We start from the raw sequence: 18,591 nt of genomic DNA, 5'->3' as shown, positions 1-18,591 counted from the left end.
TACAGATGTTTGTTTCACATTAAGTACATTTATTTATTCATTTATTTTATAACCATGTTTTATGAAAAATATAAATACAAGTAATAATGATGGACTTCGCTGAGACACGAAATGTTTGGTAGAAATATCCTTTTATATTTTATCATTGAAATATTTACCTATATCTTAGATTTATTGACTTCCATGATAAACATACTACCTTATACATATAAGAATAATTTAAAAATGGATAATAGTGATAGGGTTATGTTGCCGTCTTGTATTTATATGGGCGTAGTATTAAAAATTTGTTTTGATTTCAGCAAGCCTGCTGAGCGGGTAGGATGCAGCGGCATGCACCTCATCGTGCTGCTAATGGCGCTGCTCACGAGGGCGGTCGCCCCGCACTTACATGTAACGAGTAAGTAACCAACTGTACTATAGCAGCCCTTAAATTAAGAGGAGGACTTAAAGAGGATAGCGTCTTACAATGTCTTACAGAAATAAGATTTCCTGACGACGCTTTCTTTCACTACTGTGACAAGTGATGAATTTTAAACGCGAATTTAGTTAAACGTATTTTTAAACTTGCGGCATTTTGGGTGCGTGTACCTTTAAATTTGAACTGTAATTTATGTAACAACTAGCGAGGGCGGGGCTTATCCCGGACATACATAAAGACAAACAGAAAAACAGACAAAAATTCTAAAAACTATATTTTTGGCTTCGGTATCGATTGTAGATCACACCCCGAGTATTATTTTAAAAAATATTCAATGTACAGTTTTGACTTTCCTACCATTTTATTAAAAATCACGTATTGATATCTATATACGAATACTAAATTCGTTCAAGCTTGAGGATAATATGGCATTTTGTGTTAGAATTGGACTTAAAACCGATCTATCTTTTGAATCATATTCTAATACGTAAATAAAAAATAAAAAAATTATCGTCTAAAAAATGAAGAGAGAATGATCCCTTCTTAATATGTTAATGATAATTGAAATATACTTTATGAAGGGGTGGAGGCCTGGTGTCCTAAAACACAGGCTTCGAGCCTAGCTTAGGCACCAGTCTCCCACAATATTAGTGCTCATGTTATTATTTACCTATCTAATGTTCTGTTAGCAATATTGTGGTGAGAAAATAAATAAATCTTATTATTATTATGGCAAAACAACGTTTGCGGGGTCAGCTAGAAATATTATAATTTTTAAATAGGTACCTACTGTAGCTTTCTGTATATTCTTTTTAGTGCAATAAACTATATAATAATAATAATAACAACAATAATAACAATAATAAAAGGAATGCCAACGGAGAAGCACTCATTTTTGGACATAATTGAATTTGTGATGAAAATAGGAAAGCAAAAAACGCTTGAAGTATTTCTTGTACTATTTTATTTATTCACGGTTTCTTAGAAGCCAATTTCATAAATTTATTTCAATAATAAATTGCGACGAATTTTCTCCGCTGATGATAAAAATATAAGTTATATAAGCTTGTTGTTATGTTTGTGTCTATGTTGCCCAATATCCAATAGCCAATCCAATCCAATATCCAGATACAAATCTCATCCCACTGTAGGTCAATTTAACGATACACATTCAACGGCCTGGAGGGTTTTTTCCTCTTTTGAAGATCCGGAAACACACACAATACACACAAACACCCAGACCACAAAAAACATCTGTATGGCGTATACAAATGTTTGTCGTGAGCGGAGATCAACCCACAACCACCGACGCATCGGCAGTTCTGTGACCGCTGCGCCAACGCGTCGTCGAATCAATGATGTCAATGAGGATGAAATATCCATTTTTTTATGTAAATAGTACCTAATGATCTTACTTATGACATATGCGTCTAGAGTACAGTCACGACAGATTCTAAAACTGAAAACTATTTTTCGGAAATATACGTACACTTTTTCTTATGTCCTTTGTGTATAATTCCAAAATAAATGTCAGAAAAGTATTGATTACCATTCATGTCATATTCTACATTGTTCCAGCATCGACTTCTGACTCCACATATCTCGGTGTGAGCACAATGTCTCCAACGGTATTCAGCGCGGCGCCGTCTCCTCGTAAAATGTCAGCGAGGCGTGGCAAGGCTGACTCTCCGATGTTGAACTATATATTTGATTCATACGCCACTAGCAACAAGCACTTTCATGACAAGTAAGTACAATGGTAAATCATTTTAATGGTTATCTGATAACTACTTTATGACTAATCTTTGATAACGTGTATTGACTTGACTATTTTTCGTCTACTTACGTTGTTGATCTTGTCGATGTAATTGAAGTCAGTTTTTTTTTTGTTTGCGAGCAAACACAATTACAAATTAAGCGATACATTTTCGTTGAAATTTTTTATACAGAAATATCATTTCCCATTTCCGAGTTTCTGACGGATGTTTCAAACGTCCTTCTGTATGAAAAATACAGGCTTTTTCATTATGTGTCAAACTTTTCTCCAGTCATGGTTTTTCATACATGATCCAAATGAGTTTCCTCGTACCCAGTATGATGTGTTATCTCTGTACATCAGTAAATAGTCTAAAAAGTGGAATACCAGAAAAGTACTGCAAATTCTGAGTTCGTTTTTTGTTTCACTTGTCACTACAGTAACAGCACGAGAACTGCTCCATTCTGAGTTACGTGTGGGAAAATGTTAATATGAAATGAAAATGGAAATTGTTAAATTATATTATAAATGTCCTTATTTTGCTGGTTTTATGTGAAAGCTAATTTTCAATTGGAATTTATAAATTAAAAAAAAAAACATTTTTTTTTTTTAATTTATAAATTCCAATTGAAAATTAGCTTTCACATAAAACCAAAAAAAAAAACTGTTTTTTTTTATTGCAGTCTTCTTTATATATATATCATTTATCATTAAAAATAATAATTTAATGAATACCATGTTTCTTACTAAATGTTAGCTGAGGCATTATTTCGTCTGGACAATGTTATTTTTGAGGTGGTAAATTTACAATAAAGCTAATATTTATAGAGAAAACTTCGTAGCAGTTTAACATTTATACCTATACTAGCTGACCCCGCAAACGTTGTTTTGCCCTATATGTTATTGACCCCCTTAATCACCACCCCCCCCTACAGCTTAGCGGAATAAAAAATAGATTCACAGGCCTACCCGATACGCACAGAAAATTTCATAAAAATAGGTCCAGTCGTTTCGGAGGAGTATTTTAACTAACACTGTGACACGAAAAACTGTATAGGCATATAAATCAGAATCAATAAGCAATCATACAGCTGAGAAAAAAATTGAAGCTGAAAAGTCTTAATTTTTTTTAAACAGGTTCTTATTTGAAGCTCTGAAAAGTGCTGAAGCCTCCATACGGTCTAGGATTGCCTACCCGGTCGTCCTGGATATCACCCGTAAATGGGTTCCCCTGCGATAATAAAAAAAAAAAAAACTGAAAAAAAAAACAAATTAAAATACTAAATAAACTATTTTTATTACAAAACTCACGTAGTAGTGTACATCTAATTTTTGTCATGTCCTTGAGGTAAATAGAGGTTTTCTGTAAGTTATAAGTCGATTATAGAGTAAAATCCAATTATTGTAAATATTTTTTGTTTCATTCCAGTTCAATAAAGCTTTTTATTTCGTATAGCACTGTTAGTGTTATACGTTTGTTAGATAGACAACTTGATATTAAAAAACTATATTATATTTAAAAACATAATGTCTAATATTCAACTAATAATAATTTCAATAAAAAATTGTTTTTGTTTTCTCCTTATATATATCATTGACCTCCAGTGAGATTTGGATAACCTTGCTCTCAGTAGAAAAGAGGTAACAATCAAAGATTTCAAGGCAAGCAGTATAAAACATCCTTCTGTTACATTATACCCGTTTTTGTTAGAATGCTACACGAAATTGTACTTTTGCGTATATAAACCTTTATTCAAAAGCGTCAGGCGAATGATTAATTATTGCGTTAAAATTTTTGCGACCTATACTGTAGAGGAAGGATTATTTTAACTCAACTCAGCAAGGTGGGATTTTGTAATTACGAATGAATTTAATCATACACGTTTCTTTGTTTTAATACGATTTTAGGCTTTAAATAATGATTTTAGAACAAGCTTCTTTATTAATTCAATTTGTACTTCATTCCTCATTCATCATAAAATATCGTTCAATAGTAAATGAACTCTATCAAGAAGTAAACAGTGTAAATTCTTCGTAGTTCGTATGAATAGTCATTTATTTACCCGACAATCGTACATTTCTGCGATTTCACACAGCCAAACATAATACAAGCTTCACAATTCATTGACTATCGCCACTGAACGGAACATTGGCTTGCTTCTATATAAAAAAATTCATTTAAAAAATTTAATTTTAAATTTTTAGTTTTTACACTTCAATTTTTACTTAATAACAATTTGCTAGTTAATAATTTCATTTCTATCAATATGTTAAAGTTAAAGGGTTTGTTTTATAATTATTTTAAAGGACTAAAGTAAAAAATATATATTTTTCAATCTGTTTACGTCATCACTGTCATCATCTGGAGTTAGAAACTTCTTGACTCACTCGACGTGATCTTTCCACCTGATGGGGACTGGCTCGACGTATTCATTTCCGAGTATGGTGACGTTATACTGCCATTCGCATACGTGCATTCAGCCTCTAATATCCCACTTTTGATGATCAAAATCGAATTATTGCGTAAAATGTTATTTTAACTTTTCGATTATTGGGAATATTATTACCAGATACTTATACTGAGTATTGAAAGATGTTGAGAGGAATTCGAACAAATCCTAGAAACCAATTACTTATATTACATTTTTTTATTTAAAATTAAAGCTACAATCAAATAGCATTATGTACAGTATAAATAAAACCACTTCATTGACCAATTCCAGTTCCACCTCAATTCCTCAATTATTTTAGTTTAAATCAATAATTTTTTTAGTTAAATTTAAAAAACTTATTTACCAACAATTATTATAAACTTACACACTCATAATAATGAGTGAGTAAGTTTATAACTTAACGTCTTGGCAAACGCAGTGTGGGACGTCCTCCGGCCCGTTGGACCGACGATCTACGTAAGATTGCCGGTGTAGGCTGGATGAGGATTGCGGAAGACCGGGATGTGTGGCGCGAACTTGGGGAGGCCTATGTCCAGCAGTGGACTGCGATAGGCTGAAGTGAGTGAAGTTTATAACAATTGTTGGTGAATAAGATCGCAAATAAAATTTTATTTTCGTAACATCGCACTCAATCAACGCGCGAATCGAATTACAAGTGATATAGAATTATTTTCAAATACAATTATTCTTTTCATTGTATCCTTTTACAAAAGCGGGTAGTTGTATATTGAATTATGTTATTATGCAACTTAATATATTATTTGAATTAAAAACACGTATAATACTTATACCTATATATGCATATTAAAAACATAACACATTACAGCCTATACAGTCCACTGCTGGACATAGGCCTCCACAAGTTTACGCCAAAAATAACGTGAACTCATGTGTTTTGCCCGTAGTCACCACGCTGGGCAGGCGGGTTGGTGACCGCAGTACTGGCTTTGTCGCACCAAAGACGCTGCTGCCCGTCCTCGGCCTGTGTATTTCAAAGCCAGCAGTTGGATGGCTATCCCGCCATCGGTCGGCTTCCCAAGTCCCAAGGTGGTTGTGGAACCTTGTTATCCCTTAGTCGCCTTTTACGACACCCACGGGAAGAGAGGGGGTGGCTAAATTCTTTAGTGCCGTAGCCACACAGCACTAAAAACATAACGTTTCAATGAAATTTAATGGGTCTAAAATTAAACGCAATATTTATTATATACTCACAGATAATTTTGGAATAGTCTCGCAACGCAAATTTAAAGTTTTTGTTATAAAAAATAATAGATAAAGCGTATTATTATATTATTCGGTGCAGAATTACATAGTTCATGAAGATGCGTGGACTTAGTGACGCTGTATTTCGTTCAAGGTATTACTAATTTTGTACTAAAATACAGTTTATATATTGATTGATTGATTGGTTTAATGGCTTTCAGTTGTGCCAAAGTTAATGTATTATTTTTAAAACAGTAACTGCGGAGTTTCTTGCAAATTATTCTCTGCAAAATCTACATTCCGAATCGATGGTAGCTTTACTTATACAAAAATAATAATCACTTTAAAGTTTTAATTTGTAAAATGCCGATTTGAATGTGCTCATGCTATTTGAATAAAGTTGTTTTTAATTTTGATTTTATGTGAGGCTTTTTAATGTACAATTAAAACATTTTAAAAATATTTATTTAATTTAACAAATAACGCAACTCCATTTCACGGTTTACGCATTCATACTAATTAAACATCAAACGAGCCTTTAAATTTCTCCGTTGCTTCATTGGTTAATCTAAATAAGCATGGTTTACTTTGTAATAAAAAATTATATTCCGTTTAACATTTCTACATATTTCATATTCCAGAAAATAATATTAAAATGTGAGCAGAGCACACAACGCTATTTAAAAAAAAAAAACCGCGTAGTGTATCTACTAGATAAGGCAGGATTTTATTAAATTAGGGGTCGGCATAAAAATTTCGTTCTTGATCCGGAGCATCCTGACTGAGAAAGTACCTTAAACCTTATCACAGCTAAATAATGCTGTTTTCAAGCAGTGTCTTGTTCCTGTTGGTGAGTAAGGTGACCATGCTTCTGGGAGGAATTGAGGATGGGTTCGGCAACGCGCTTGCGATGCTTCTGGTGTTGCAGACATCTATAAGCTACGGTAATCGCTTACCATTAGGTGAGCCGTACGCTTGTTTGCCAACCTAGTTATATAAAAAAGCTTAATAATCATTCTGTTAAATAGTGTTGTGTTCCTATCGTGAGTTAGGTAGCGTATCTATATATTAGTCTATAGGAGACTGCCCTTGTAATATAACAAAGCCATTATAGTGAATTTTTTTTAGCTATATATCACGCATTATGTTTTAAAATTCATAATATGTTATTTGAGAATTTTTGAAGATATGGTCTTATTATACTTATTATGATTTTTTTTCAAATTTTCAATGAAATTTTTTTTTGGGTCAGTATTTATCGAATAGTATTTACGAGTATTAATATTTTCAATATGATCGATATCGTTGTTGTCTGCAAGTAGTTTCAGTGATCCAGCGAACTACTTAATGATGTATTCATTTTATTGCTGTTCCTGTATTGGTACAAATACACAAAGCTATTGTAACAGATTACGCACTGGTAAATTATGTTGTATATATCGACGGGTCCTACGCATAAGGTCGTAATACATAAAAACGTTTTTTACAGGAGAGCCATTTTTATTACCATCACTGATAAAGTTCGTTTGAGATACATCTTTGATCAGTGTTTCTAGTTTATATGATCAATAATTCACTTAAAAATATAATGCCAAACTGTAAATGAAATAAAATTTTAGTTACTTACGACTTTATACTTATTGCAGAAACGTCGTATCTTGTTGTTACGACCTTATGCTTTCGATCGGGTTGTTATTAACTTTGTGAATAAAGTCGTGTGTTTGAGTTACGACGTTATGCTCCGTGTAATCTTATAATATCTCTACAAAATGGGTCACAAATATCACAAATTTCAGCCAAAATCAACTTTTTAAAATAATTATTATCAGATTTTCTTAATTCCCCACAGTTATTTGTATAAGAAATAAACAATATTAAAACTGATCTATAAAAATATGGAGGATAATCATTAATTTGATAATTAAATATAATTTATTATAGTTAAATTTTTAAACTAGAATCAGTTTTTAGCTGCACTAACAATAAAAATAAAAGTGAATCAAATAAATCTATATATTGTTATGATACTCCGAAATATCATTTTATTATACAATAGCTAATAGTTATATTTGGAGTGGTGAGCATTAAGGGGCCTCCCTTAATGCTACGTCCAGCAGTTGAGTTGTAAGGGCTGATGGATGGATAGAATGGTTATAATCAACTTAAAGAAACCTTAAATAACGAAAAAAGCAATAACCTCTGGTTAACATAAATATAAGTAGTAAAAACATCTTACAATCAAATATATTTATTTATTTATGAGTACACGAAAACTAGTCAGATGAATGGCTACTGTTCTGCTCTGCACCAATGCTACTGTGTGATAACTGTTGATAAAAACTGTGAAATTCTTGAAGTATTGTACGTCCTTGATAAAGACTTAATAAATCATTAAATTTTGCAGATATAATAGGTAATAGATCAGTGTAACATGGAACTAAAACTTCTGTATTTAAAATATTTTCATTTTTTCTTCTTGATGATTCTCATATTATTTTCATCTTTAAAGTGATAACGATAGTTCAAAATATAGGGTTCACTCGACACTATCTAAACTTCTCTAGTTTTACTCCAAGCTGTTTTTTGGGTTATTGTATTTTTAGCCGAATTTCTACACATCATTTCAATTACATTATAACGGGGAGGGTTAACTTCCGTCCATCTTACTAAAGTTTTTAAGTTCAAGTTTTTAAGACTTGTGCTGGAGCTAGCCATACATAAGTCCAAGTACTTTAGTCAGTGTTTTACTGTTCAGGCTATTAAGTTATGAAATAGTCTGCCCTTAGCCATAAGGGAGGCTAAATCGCTATTGACTTTTAAAAAACACGTTAAAGATTATTATCTTATTATTAACGAATTGCTTACATAATTTATTAGTTTATGATAGAATATAATTATATTATATTTTTATTCTTCTTTTTATTTATTTGTGTATTTTCTATAAGTATTAGAATGTAGAAATTTGTATGTAAGTTTATTATACATCTACACCACCTACCCAATTTTGATAATAAGTTTCTAAGTCTAGGTTGTCTGGAAGAAATGGCTAAATAGCCATAAGTCCGCCCATTGTACTTCACAGTCTGCTTTGTTTGTAATATATTTGTGGTGTACAATAAAGTATAAAATAAGTAAATAAATTAATTAAACCATTGCGCAGGGATATATATCTATAATATATATAAACGCGAAAGGTCATTCATCACGAAATCTCCGAAACTATAACACCTACAAACTTGAAATTTGGCAAGTAGGCTCCTTATAGGACGTAGACATCCGCTAAGAACGGATTTTACGAAACTCAACCCCTAAGGGGGTAAAATGGGGGTTGGAAGTTTGTATGAGATTCCCATGTTTTTGACTTAAGAGACTTGAAATTTAAAATGTAACTCTATAGATAGATGGTAAAAAGGTGTCCAAATAATGTGTCTTTAGAAATCAACCCCTTTTTGGGTTAAAACGGGGGATAGTAGGTCGGCTCACTAATCACGAAATCTCCGAAACTATAACAGTTACAAACTTGAAATTTGGCAGGAAGGCTCCTTATAGGGCGTAGACATCCGCTAAGAACAAAATTTACAAAATTCGACCCTTAAGGGGGTAAAAAGGGGGTTGGAAGTTTGTATGAAAGTCCCATGTTTTTGAAGTAAGAGACTTGAAATTTAAAATGTATACCTTATAGATGATGAGAAGGTGTTCAAATAATGAATCTTTAGAAATCAACTCCCTTTTGGGGTTAAAACGGGGGATAGTAGGTTTACTCACTCATCACGAAATATCCGAAACTATAACACCTACAAACTTGAAATTTGGCAAATAGGCTCCTTATAGGGCGTAGACATTCGCTAAGAACGGGTTTTACAAAACTCGACCCCTAAGGGGGTAAAACGGGGTTTGGAAGTTTGTATGAAAGTCCCATGTTTTTGAAGTAAGAGACTTGAAATTTAAAATGTATATCTTATAGATGATGAGAAGGTGTTCAAATAATGAATCTTTAGAAATCAACTCCCTTTTGGGGTTAAAACGGGGGATAGTAGGTTTACTCACTCATCACGAAATATCCGAAACTATAACACCTACAAACTTGAAATTTGGCAGATAGGCTCCTTATAGGGCGTAGACATTCGCTAAGAACGGGTTTTACAAAACTCGACCCCTAAGGGGGTAAAACGGGGTTTGGAAGTTTGTATGAAAGTCCTATGTTTTTGAAGTAAGAGACTTGAAATTTAAAATGTATGCTCTATAGATGGTGAGAAGGTGTCCAAATAATGTATATTTAGAAATCAATTCCGTTTTAGGGTTAAAATGGGGGATGGTAGGTTGATTCACTCATCGCGAAATCTCCGAAACTATAATACCTACAAACTTGAAATTTGGCAGGTACGTTTCTTATAGGGCGTATACATTTGCTAAGAACGAATTTTATGAAACTCTACCCCTAAGGTGATAAAACGGGGGTTGGAAGTTTGTATAAAAGTCCTATGTTTTTGGAGGAAGAGACTTGAAATTTAAAATTTATGCTCTATAGATAGTGAGAAGGTGTTCAAATAACGTATCTTTAGAAATCAACTCCCTTTTGGGGTTAAAACGGGGGATGGTAGGTTGACTTACTCATCACGAAATCTCCGAAACTATAACAGCTACAAATTTGAAAATTGGCAAGTAGGTTCCTTATAGGGCATATACATTTGCTAAGAACGAATTTTATGAAACTCGACCCCTAAGGTGATAAAACGGGGATAGGAAGTTTGTATGAAAGTCCCATGTTTTTGAAGTAAGAGACTTGAAATTTAAAATGTATGCTCTATAGATGTTGAGAAGGTGTTCAAATAATGTATCTTTAGAAATCAACTCCCTTTTGGGGTTAAAATGGTGTATGGTAGGTTGACTCACTCATCACGAAATCTCTGAAACTATAACAGCTACAAACTTGAAATTTTGCAGATAGGTTCCTTATAGGGCGTAAACATCCGCTGAGAACGGATTTTACGAAACTCGATCCATAAGGGGATAAAACGGGGGTTGGAAGTTTATATGAAAGTCATATGTTATTAAGGTAAGAGACTTGAAATTTAAAATGTATGCTCTATAGATGGCGAGGAAGTGTCCAAATAATACATCGTAATCTATATACATAAAAGAGAAAGGTCACTGATTGACATCACGAGAACTCAAAAACCGCTAGATGGTCCATCCATCCAAGATGGACAAAGATGAAATTTGGCAGGGAGGTAGATTATAGTTAGTAGACGTCCACTAAGAACGGATTTTGCGATATTCCATCGCTAAGGGGGTTTAATTGGGGTTGATAGTTTGTATGAAACATATACAGTAGCATCAAGTTCGCCTGATAGGTTATTCATACTGCAGCCTGAAAATAAAACTAAAAATGTGGTGTATAGAGAGGTTTTATAAAAATAACTATTAAATTATACTAAATTGTGCCTTTGAAAAAGTTAATCAGAGTGATAAGCATTTCAAGTGACTGAAATAAAAAAATAATTTGCGTCAAGCATCTTAGTAGTAATGCATATCTTCATAACCACGCGGACGTAGTCGCGGACAACAGTTAGTGTATTATAAAACAAAGTTCCCAAAAGCGTATGTGACCGATTCCCTCAAAATCTACTTAACGGATTTTCATGCGGTTTCACAAATGGAGAGAGGGCTTCAAGAGGAAGGTTTACGGAACGGCAAAGCCGATTTTGATGAGAGTTTCACTGGAAGTTTGCCGGGAAAACTTTGTGACAAACTGATTTCAACGCGGGCGAAGCCGCGGGCACAGCTAGTATATATATATATATATATATATATATATATATATAAGCTTATTTTTTGGCATTTCTCTCAATTAAAGCGTAAACGGAATTCGCTTCAATTTGTATATACTCACCCTCTAAAAACCTATGAAATATTGTTATTACCATTTACCATACTTTCTTGGTGCATAAGTATAAAAAGCAAACACAATATAATTTCTGTTTTGACCGACACGAGATGTTGGATTGAAACCTGAATTCCTTGGCACCATCATTAACTTTAGTCTCAATAAATTTAGATAAACAGCTTGCTACTTCACATGTCCCGTGTTTGCCATTAATCTCAGGCCACATGTAACTGCACAACGAGCAAGATCAAAAACAGTAATATTATAAAATAACAAATTTCTTTTATGATGAAATAAATATACATTGCCATGGGGATAGTTTAAAATCTTTTGATAATCAAAACACGCGATAATTATTCTTCCTGCACTTTCTATAGCTTCTTTTTTATCATTCTCCTTCATTTCTCTAGGCTTAGTCTGGTTTCTCGTGTAATTTTCTTGTTTTTGTTTATCTTCTTCAGTCATTGTATTTTTATTTGTGTAGTATATATGGCATTCGTTAAAGATATACTTTTTTAGTTTATGAAATGAGGTATTAATAAAGTTTTGTTTTATTATATTACGATACTGTCTTAGCGTTGTCGCTTTTTTCGTTATATTTTCAGTAGCACACCACTCATTGTATAAAGAAAACATTTTTGTGAATGTCAGGTCGCTGTCTAGGTAAATTTAGTAGAATCTTTGCGCACATAATGGGATTCAATGGGCTAAAACGTTTTGACATACTTTAAAACTTCCTGTTTCATTTCATCATCAATGACAATAGTTTTGATACCACCACGCCAATCAGGAGAAATAGGTCTATTTAGTTACCAACCAAGCACCATTTGGACTGTTCTCTCCCACATGGAGAGTGTGTTATGCAGATCAACACCTTATTAGGGACGTCAGATTTGGACTAATAAGAGGTAAGCAATATTTGATCGATTTCTTTCGTCTAGACACAGCATTTGAAGTAGAAGGATACTTAGTATATCCTACTTCGGTATGATTGAATCGTCAATCGTAATTAAAAGATTGACCAAACATCGTCTTGTACAAATCCCACTGGTGTTCAGCTTCAAGTGGCGTCGGTGATTTTGAAATCAAAAATCTCATTTTATACAAGAACAATCGCTATATTAATTATCCAATTGTAATTGAACTAAAATGTCATTAAAAATGGATTTATAAGCTTTATTGAAAAAGCAAAAAATCGTATCTTTATTTCTAAACAAAGCATAAAGTCTTATGACTGTGATACGATTTTGTGCGCTTAATTATCCTTAAATTATAACCAAGCATATGGTCGTAAGTATAATTTACGACTTCTAGAATAAAACTGTAGCGCAGTATAAAGTCGTAACTGGCCCATTGCTAGTGGTGGTCTACGGCGCATACAGTCGTAACATGGCCGAACCGATGTTATGCGCCGGACCGTATTATTTTTTGTCAAGGCCTATTAAACACTATCTATAACTAATATAGTTTATTCGTTGGATAATTTTATGTAGATAATTAACTACATTTATTAATAATAAAAGTAAAATTCGATAAAACTTACCATTTCCAAGATTGTCACCAGTCGTTACTATTTTACTGCTTGGGTTATGCTTATTTAAGTCTAATTTTAAAATCTTTGACGAACGTACATTACTCATTTCATTGGTTTATAATCGTGTAAGTGTTAGTAATTAAAATTAATCAAAAACTACAAAGAAATTTGACTTACAAGCAATATTATTTTGAACATTAAAAATGGAGACTCCGATCATGTCATACGACGTCGGTACTATGCTCTTAATGACCCGGACACCGTCCAATAGATCGGAGCATATCGTCACAACTAGCAGCGCGACCTTATGCGCGGGAATGTTTTAATGTTAAGACTATTAGCAATTCAAAAACTTATAATTTATAGAAGATATTAATATTCTGACTTCAGGAATGTTAAATACGGTTTATTATTGTTCTAATGACACAAAAATACAATTTTGCTCAAAAAACACGTTGCGACCTTATGCGTAGGACCCGTCGATATTTAGATTAGAAATCGATTTATAATTTAAATTGATGATTTATTTTAAATTTATTAAACGAGGTATTAATATATATCAAAAAATAGATGTTATTAGCTTTTACATACCTTTCGTATTATTTACTAAGTTTTATCCAGGCTTCCTTAAAAACACGACGTTATTTCTATCACCGTTGAGAAGATAGAGTCAAAATGTACATTCTATAGGACAGGAAATAGAACGAATCCGTGATCTTTATGGTTATTGTGAGCATAGCGAATGACACTTGCCCGTACATTCATAGTAGTAGTAGTACATTCATACTGTGGAATCGGATTTATTTTGTTTCACTTACTGATACGCCAATAACAAAATACTTGAAACTTTTCGATTACATTTTTCACAATGTGTTAGTTTACATGTTATGTATAATGTTGAAATGTCTTTCCTTTCAAGGATCAAAACATAATAATATGGTTGTAAATACAACATTAGAGATTTAAACTGTTTGAAAATACCAATGAGATCAAAACGACGAATATAAGTGTCGTCGCTGTAATATCGATTACATAATATATAAACCACCGTTGCTTGCATTACTAAATAAAAAAGTGATTAAAAGGTAGCTATTAATGCTAATTACGAAAAACCGACACGATTCTTACCGATGGTTATGGTACGACAGTAGTTAAAGTATCTAAGATTTTATTTTTGTGTTACCCACATTAGGAATTCTAAACATTTTTTGAATATCATATCAAAAATTGACCGCTCCAGCGGGGTTCGAACCCGCGTCTCCGACGTACCGTGTCGGCGCTCTAGCCAATTAAGCTATGGAACGATACACCCGCTCGAGCGAAATTTTCGATATGATAATTTTAAATTACGGTTTAAGCGAACCGTGGCGCCGTCTATAGTGAGCTCTTTACAGAAACCCGTAACTATTCAAAGTTTCATATTACAATGAAAATCTTTGACAGGAGACGACACCGTGCTATTTTTAATATCTAAGATTTTATTTTTGTGTTACCCACATTAGGAATTCTAAACATTTTTTGAATATCATATCAAAAATTGACCGCTCCAGCGGGGTTCGAACCCGCGTCTCCGACGTACCGTGTCGGCGCTCTAGCCAATTAAGCTATGGAACGATGCACCCGCTCGAGCGAAATTTTCGATATGATAATTTTAAATTACGGTTTAAGCGAACCGTGGCTTTTTGATATGATATTCAAAAAATGTTTAGAATTCCTAATGTGGGTAACACAAAAATAAAATCTTAGATATTAAAAATAGCACGGTGTCGTCTCCTGTCAAAGATTTTCATTGTAATATGAAACTTTGAATAGTTACGGGTTTCTGTAAAGAGCTCACTATAGACGGCGCCACGGTTCGCTTAAACCGTAATTTAAAATTATCATATCGAAAATTTCGCTCGAGCGGGTGTATCGTTCCATAGCTTAATTGGCTAGAGCGCCGACACGGTACGTCGGAGACGCGGGTTCGAACCCCGCTGGAGCGGTCAATTTTTGATATGATATTCAAAAAATGAGTAGTTAAAGTAGTTTTAGCAGTTTTGTTTTGTTATAGTATAGTTTTAGATTAAGATTTAAAAACACAATCTGAATTGAAACAAAAGAAACGGCCAAGTACGTGTCGTACTCGCGCAATGAGGGTTCTGTACAAAAAAATATTAAAAATATTTTTATTATATGATATAGATGTTTTTTATTATGAGCTTTTCACATTTTTTTTCTTTATCGTGTGTTATAAGATGTTGCATTGTACCAAATTTCAAGATTTGACTAATTAAAATGAATTTCAGTTTGATGCCTCCACGCATTCCTGAGAAAAAACGGTCTTGATAGACAGACGGAAAACAAAGTGGTTCTATAAAGGTTCCGGTTTTTCCTTTTGGGGTACGAAACCCTAAAAGTAATAACCCAATATTAAATCAAAGAGAAAATATAGATCAATAATAAATAAAATAAACACAGTAAGGCGATATTAGTTACATAGTAGCTCAGTATACAATAACAAAATTAATGAATAAAACAATAAACATTGGACGATAAATGTAAATAATGATATAGTTATACAAATATCAATTTCATTTTGACTAAATTTAACCTATATTTACCTGCATGGTAATTACTAGTAGCAGAGTCGTTTAAAATACAGGACAGGCATAGATTTACATCAGTAATTACGAAATCTGATATGCTCAACTAGTAAAATAATTGGTACTATACGTGTTTTAGTTGAGTGAATACAATCACGTTGGTCTTTTCTGTAATATACTAGCGACCTATCCCGGCTTGGCACGGTGTCAAAAACTATCAGTGTTTATCTACTATATTATGTCTGTATTGTACATATAAACTTTCCTCTGGAATCACTCTATTTACTAAAGAAAACCGTATCAAAATCCGTTACGTAGTTTTAAAGATCTTAGCATACAGACTTTGAAAGCAACCTTGTTTATACTATGTAATGATTTAACCTATAAATGCTATATAGACTTATAACGCACCACCTGAGTCTAGTCTACAAGTTTAATGTCTCAAAACAGACTAAGCTGGAAGTCTCTCTCAAAATATGATATCAGGTATGAATACGCGATTATAATGATACAACTTTTTCGGGTTTTATAGCGGTTTATTAAGTTTTTTAGATGCCCGAAGTTTCCGATACTTTACAGCAACCGTGGTCACGGGAGGACAATTTTTCTTTGGGAGGAAAGTTTTCATATATTAAATATTAAGAGTTATTTCAGAGCTCCCAATAAATAAATTTAAAATTCCTATTTTAAAATATTTATGAGTTGACGTTTACGATTCAAAGCGATAAAGGTTTGTTCATATCCTATTTTTTTTCTCCTATATATATATATTCTCTCCTATATATAAAAAAAAGGTTTGTTGGTTAATTAGTGTAGAATTTTATGTTCTGTAGGGATATACGAACTACATAATGTGATAATCACAAGTAAAGTTGAGTGACGGATCAGAGTTATCTCAATCTGTTACGGTACGTAAACTTTTTTCACAAATCAATCGGAATAAAAATCATGATATTGTCATAAAAATTTGAAGTGGAACTAAAAAAAAACTGTCTTATCAGTATAAGTAGTAAATAGTTTGTGAAATAAATGAACCATTAAAAGGGCTTGATCAAAGTTAAGCTGCGAATAATTGCAGCTAATACTAACTTACACGAGCTCTATTTCACGCTCTAATAGCGAACAATTTTAAACGCTATGTGGAGTTAACCGTGGAAGATTTATTTGCCTTTATATTTAAATATTTTTTGTGATAATTTTCAATAAACTGGAAAATTCTTGTATAAACTAGTTACATATTATAGTCTTGTATAAACTATTTATTATTAGATAGTTTATTCTCTATTTCCGAGAAATCTTGCATGTGCACAGTTTTAGAAGGAAAAGGAGTCAGTCAGTAAGTTCAGCCTATTGCAGTCCACTGCTGGACATAGGCCTCCCCAAGTTCGCGTCAGACATCCCGGTATTCCGTAATGCTCATCCAGCCACACCGGCAATCTTACGTAGATCGTCGGTCCAACGGACCGGAGGACATCCCACTGCGTTTGCCAAGGAAAAGGTGGATCTTGTATTATCTGACTAAAATTTACGTTTGTTAAATTATTTTTTAAATATAAAAATTATCCTTAAGTTTAAAAAAACATGACCTTAAGTTTCTTATTCATTTAGAAATATTTCCTTAAAGCAGAGTTAAAAAAAGTTATTTTTGAAGCAGGTTTAAATACATTATAAAAAAGCAAGATTGATTTCATATATATACTTGATAATTACGATTAAAATAAATTCAGTTAGACATCGCCTTAGACAAGAAGCAATAAGAAACGACGGAAAAGAGAAATGTCATCTTTGACTTATTCGCATAGACTTCTATTTGATTTTGTTCTGCTGACGTTGTTTTTGTCTGGTTCCTTTATGAAAAAAAAAAAACATTCGTTTTGATTGAGCCGTTCAATTTCGAACACTGTATGTTTTTATATACTACTATCGAAAATTATTGCATAATTTAACACGTAATAAGCTTATGTTATTTAATATTGCGTTTTAATGACAATACATACAATAAATTTACCAATGTCATTAAATTTAGTGTGTATAAAAAAAGACGCGTTGGCGCCACGATCGCAGCACTGGTTTATGGCTATTGCGCTAGCGGTTGCGGGTTCAATCCCCGCACATAACAAACATTTTGTATTGGCCATACAGATGTTTGCCGTGGACTGTTTGTGCTGTCCTTGTGGGTTTCTCTACCATGCCTTGGAGAGCACGTTAAGCCGTCAGTCCCGGTTGTTATCATGTACATCTGATAGCGATCATTACTCATAGTAGGGAATATATCCTACACGGGGAAAGAGGCCTATACCCAGCAGTGGGACATTACAGGCTGAAGTGTAGCATATAAAAAACTTCAATTTCATGAACACTCAGCTTGGCGTAGTAAATTAAATATGTTATTACGTGTTAAAATAATAATCCTTTGTAAGTACGTAACTTTCATAAGAAAGCGTTATATTGTAGTTTGGAAACTTTAGCTTGCTAACAAAAGTTCTTAGCAAACGAGTACCGAAAGCTGTAACTATAAAAAAAAGTCTTTACTGAGTAATGGGGTGTTAATAAAAGGATCAGTCAATTACCACCGAACGCGACTTTGAAGATACATATGTATGTTTTTTAAAGATTAAGATTGAGCTCCAATCTTCTTTTACATGGGAAAAGAGGTCTATGCCCAGCAGTGGGATGGACAGGCTTAATCGTATCTATGTCATTTAAATTATTTTCCATCCTTACAGAATCTGAAGTGATATGAATAAAATCG

At 33.0% G+C, this 18,591-nt stretch overlaps 1 protein-coding gene across 1 annotated transcript in view; it reads left to right on the top strand.

Moving 5' to 3' along the window:
- Nucleotides 1-333: 333 nt before the first annotated feature.
- The window catches only part of LOC123664235 (hemicentin-2-like), a 58,243-nt gene continuing 39,985 nt past the window's right edge, over nt 334-18,591 (top strand). Inside the window, exons 1-2 of the mRNA XM_045598829.1 lie at nt 334-400; nt 2,000-2,168. Coding sequence (XP_045454785.1) covers nt 334-400; nt 2,000-2,168 — 236 coding nt within the window. The remainder of the gene's footprint in view (nt 401-1,999; nt 2,169-18,591) is intronic.

Source organism: Melitaea cinxia, chromosome 21 (assembly GCF_905220565.1).
Source record: "Melitaea cinxia chromosome 21, ilMelCinx1.1, whole genome shotgun sequence".
In the NCBI taxonomy this organism is placed as follows: Eukaryota; Metazoa; Arthropoda; class Insecta; order Lepidoptera; family Nymphalidae; genus Melitaea; species Melitaea cinxia.
This window is presented reverse-complemented; position numbering and strand designations above follow the sequence as displayed.